This window comes from Limulus polyphemus, unplaced genomic scaffold (assembly GCF_000517525.1).
Source record: "Limulus polyphemus unplaced genomic scaffold, Limulus_polyphemus-2.1.2 Scaffold2451, whole genome shotgun sequence".
Classification (NCBI taxonomy): Eukaryota; Metazoa; Arthropoda; class Merostomata; order Xiphosura; family Limulidae; genus Limulus; species Limulus polyphemus.
The window spans coordinates 105,972-111,033 of record NW_013668061.1 but is presented as its reverse complement, the minus strand read 5'-3'; the positions used below and the strand labels follow the sequence as shown (position 1 = coordinate 111,033).

At 36.3% G+C, this 5,062-nt stretch overlaps 1 protein-coding gene across 1 annotated transcript in view; it reads right to left on the bottom strand.

Moving 5' to 3' along the window:
• The window catches only part of LOC106466990 (myoferlin-like), a 135,331-nt gene that overhangs the window by 62,187 nt on the left and 68,082 nt on the right, over nt 1-5,062 (bottom strand). The window contains exons 17-18 of the mRNA XM_022395076.1: nt 447-661; nt 145-244 (exon numbers count right to left, since the gene is read on the bottom strand). Of these exons, the coding sequence (XP_022250784.1) occupies nt 145-244; nt 447-661 (315 nt within the window). The remainder of the gene's footprint in view (nt 1-144; nt 245-446; nt 662-5,062) is intronic.

Below are 5,062 nucleotides of genomic sequence, written 5' to 3'. Positions count from 1 at the left end.
TTTTCTTACAAAATTCAATCTTACTACAAATAAATAACTATCAATTAAAAGCATGCTATGCTATAAAAATTGTTTCTTAAATATCTCTATAAAAGACCACTTACAAAAGAAACTGACAGAAAATCTTCAATAAAACCAACTTACCAATGGACACCTCAAATTCCACAGGAGTATCAGTTACACTAATCATAGTTGCATCAATGAAAGCTGCATGCAAGCTATACTTTCTTCTTCTACAGAAGGGCTGAAACAAATAGGAATTAGAATTCATGCCATATATTTACAGCTTATAAAGTAACATTGCATACCTTTTCAAAGGTATTGAATTATGATAACAAGGCAAAACAACACATACACAAACCTAAAGTACTTTTTGAATAATTATAACAGAAAAAATATTACACAACTTATAAAAGTAATGGATAAGCCAAAAAAACAAAACCAGCCTCTACTCGGTGAACATCATCATTTTCAATGGAAAATGAAGTCACATCAGGATATGCACCAATGTTGGTCCGCAGAGATAGCAGTAAACGCCCTCTATATGCACAACCTTCTCCTTTGCCTAGGTTAAGATCATCATACTCTGTACCTAGATCTGTGTATTCTCGAGGTGATCCATAAAAATTAACCCAACTTGGTCCAAAGCAAGGTAAGAAACCTGAGGAATACAGCACATGAGAATAACTTAGGGACCTCAGAATACTAGGCACTGTAAACTAACATTGAAAATTAAGACATAGTCAGAAGCAAGTACTGGGAATATTTTTAACTTCCTTCATACAGAAAATATCATCCATTTAGCTATGTCTGTATAAATTAACCGTTTTTACATTTCAATTCTGTTATTAGTCTAAACTTCAGTTTTACTACATTGTAATATAATTTTCAAAGATAACATTACAATCTCAAAAGTTAATATTTTCCTACATTTAAAATATATTTCCAATAGATTCCTACCTCCTGTCACATAACAGCTTTTCTCATTCAGTGCTGTCTTTTATATGCACAATTTTTTTTACTCACCACTAGTCTTGCATTTTCCACTTACCCAGTGTTTTGACATGGTTCAGCTTATTTGTAGCATAGAAATAAGCATGCAACAACACTCTGCCAATAGGAGAGCAACATGCACTCCTGTTGCAGCTGGCTCCCTCTTTACTACAAAATCCAATCTTCACTTCGAGATTAGAAGAACAAACTCATTGGACACTGCACCACATCTGAACCAGGTATACTCTTTGCCCATTGTGAAAACATACATTGCTAAATTGGGCAAAAAAAGAGGAGCACATCCTCGATCATAGATGTGTCGGCTGGTCCAGCTCCTTTCCAAAACTACTGGGACCAAAACTGCAGGAGATGATGGAATTGTTGTTGATTAGTTTGTTTAATATATAGATGGATGTGTCCCATGGTGTAGAATGGTTAGGGTGTATCAGACCATACTCAGTCAGTCAACTCCAATCCAAGCACCATTTTGTTTCAGCAATGCATCTTTGCAAGGAGCCTGCTGAAATACCTTCTTAAAGCTCCATGAGCATCAGTTAGTGTATGGGCATAAATTATAATAGACAAAGAATTTGAAAGGAAAATAAAAAATAAACTGTAAGTGAAAAGATAAAGACTTGAAATTACACATATAAGAAAATACAACTATTCTAATAGATTTCTAAGAAAAGTTGAAAGGTATGTATATATTTCCATTTGTTAACTTTAAACATTTCATTGCTCTGTATGTTGATATAGTAGAGAAAAAAAGAAAAGAAAATATAAACATTTACCTTAAAAACTTTTGATATTCACTTATGAGGTCCTAGAAATTATACCAATGAAATGTGAAACTGTAAGATAAAAAATATTTTTATACTTCATACAAAAATCATCTTGCAGGTGAACTATTCAAAGTGTGAATGCAAATAATTACATTAAATAACGAATTTTTTATTAGAAATAGTAGAAAAAAATTAAATGCTATATTTTTCTGAAACTATATACTTTTAGGAACGTTCTTATAAAATTTTAAACAATTTCATGTACTAGTTTTATTTTTGGAATGAAATATGACAAGAGCAATGTTACATGCTTTGAATCGTGGCATGTGGTTGCCATAAAGATTAGGGCTTGGAAGCCCATGTCCCCAGAAGAAAGAGAACCTTGCATGTAAATAGTGTAGGAGAGTATTGGGCTTTGAGTACCAAGTGCTCCACTAACTTTAGAAGAAGAGAAGGCTGGGCCCAACTGAGGAAGGAGTTGAAAAATACTTCCAGTTGGACAATATTGTGTCAGGGAAAGGAAGGACTTCTCCAATTTAATGAGCCATCCCACTCAAGTTGCTTCTTGAAGAGACAGCTGAGTTGCTTGTTGGGATGAAGCTAATAATGGCAATTCATCTATATACTGATGAAAGTTCAAATATTGTGCATGAAGTAGTCAAATAAAGACTCTGACTACTCAACAGAAAACATATGATGCAGACACTAGACTGAAAGGTAATGCATAGAACTGATAAATACAACCTCTTTGAACAAATCAAGGGTGATGTCTGGATGATGGTGCAATAGGAATGCATAGGTAAGCATCTGAGGCATCTACCTTCATCATTCACAGACCTGGAGTAAATGCCCACTGCAGAGTGAGGAATGATTCCATGATGAAACGGGAAAAGTCAATGAACTGGTTGAGATGTAATAAGTCAATCACTGGATGCCAGTTCCCTCCCATTATGACAAATAACCTAGAGTTAAACCCTAGAGAGAAAAGGCTGACAGGTTCTATAGCATCTTTGAGGAGTGTCTGAACCACATCAGAAAGATGCTGACTTGAAGTAGGATCCTGAGAAGAATGGTAGAATATTGGATATGTGGCCAAAGGAGGAGGATTGAGAAATTGAAGCGATAAACCTTCTGAAAGTACCAGAATCACTCATGGATCCAATGTGAAATCATGCCATAGGTGCACCAATCTGGATAAGTATTCTCCAACCTTGCCAGAACCCATGGGATAGTCACTAGTACCATTGGCAGCATGTGTTTGGCAGTGAATAATCCAATAACTCGCCACCAAAACAGGGGGAATGGAATAAATAAAGGGGTTCAAGAAGGAGGATGGAAAACAGAAATACGACCAGGAGTAGATGAAGGCTGCGACAATTGAGAGACCGAGGAAGAAATAGAGGAGTGGTGACGAGCAGCTTCCAAAAAAGGAGCCATCTGAAGATCTCATAGGTAGGTCACGGGTAGTCGCACATAAGTTAAAAAAAGTGTCCCTATCCAGGAGATCCCAACAGCAAAAAAGCCATGGTTGTAGGGAAAGGGCCAAGGAGGATTAATGCATCAATGTGGAGAAAATAAGATTACGAGTATCCCCCCAAAACCCTGTGAGGGATTGGTGGATAGCCTCTGTGAGGAAGTAAATAGAGGAAAGGTACTGCAGGAGGGTAGTTAGGGACAAATGGAGTCAGAAAAATTGAGCATGGGAGAGCCTCACAGAAGTATCAGGGTCTGAACCTCAAACTTGAATCAATGACTCCAGCTGTGAGGAGTCCAAAATCAGAAAATCCATTTGATCATATGCTAAAGCATATTGATCTTATATTTGAGGGGGACAAGGTATGCTGGCCCCTGCATGCAAATATACTTGAAACTGGTCAGCATGTACTCTGATATCTTGAGATGGGGGAAAAATGAGGTATTCCGAGGAAGATGCCGAGTGTAGAAGAGAATGAGAGGAGTCATACGAAACCAGAGATACAGAAAAAAATCTAAAACACCTGTGACACCATATCCATGAAGAGCAAGGGCAGCCTGGGAGCATCCACAAGAGAAACTTGGAACTGCACAGCATGGGAAGGAGGAGGAAAAAGGCTCTCTAAATCTTCATCATTCTGCCCAAATTCCACAGTAAAGGAATGTCCTGTCTGAGTTCTAGAGAAGCTGTTGATCACATGATGGATTCAAGTGCCCTTCTGACTAAGGCCAAGACCTTCTCAGCCAACAGTGTGGAACCAGAAGCCTGAGACACAGCAGTTGTTGTAGAAGTATTCACTACTTTGGTCATAGTGGCTTGAAATTCTGAGTTAATATTCAATTGTGGGGTATTTCCCAAGTAGAAAAAAAAATTACTGTCTTTTGTTTATTTAACTGAAAGTAACAAATCTATGAGAAGAAAAAATCGAGTAATCAACACAAAAAAAGAGGGTGGACTAAAAACTAACACAAGCAAAAATTTGTAGACATCTGATTTCTACTATGCCAAATAAAGAAGTGAAGATTGGGTTCTACAGTAAAAAGGGAACCAGCTGTGACAGGAGAGTGTCAATCACCTATTGGTGGAGAGTTGCACATGCTTATTTGCATGCTACAAAGCTGCTGAACTACGTCAAAATGGGGGAGCCAGAGTTTCAAGGCTAGGGGCAAGAGAAACAATTGTGAATAAAAAGAGCAGCATTGAACAAGAAAAGTTATTATTTGAGTAGAGGTAAGATACCATATTCGGAATCAAAAATCATTTAAATTTTCATTATAACTGACTACTGCAAGACCAATGATAGGCAGCTATCCCTTTTTAGTTTCTAAGTACTAAAAAGAAATAATTTTGCATGCCTTGTCAACAACTGTACTATGTAGTCAGTAAAAATAAACTTCCTAGGAAATGCTCTATACATTTATTCATACTTCTTAACAACATATTTTGTGCTAAGTGATATACTACAAAAGGGTTTGGCACTTAAAATTTTCTGATTTAAAAACAAAAAAAAAAAGATTCTTTCCTTCTTTGTTTCAGAAGTTTTACCCAAAGCTATAGAAAGGGCTATCTATGCAAAGCTGTCTGTAAATTTCAGCTGATACACTAGAGGCTAGTCCACAATACACACTAACAATTCTTCAATTACTTCACCCACCCACCCATCCCAAAAAAAGAAAAAATAGCAATGATAATTACATTATTAAAAGATAATCATAAAATGCATTTTATATATTGGTCATATTTTTCAGTCATATTCATATGAATTGATATATTTATAATTTAATTAATATCTAGTAGATCTTCCTTTTGCTTT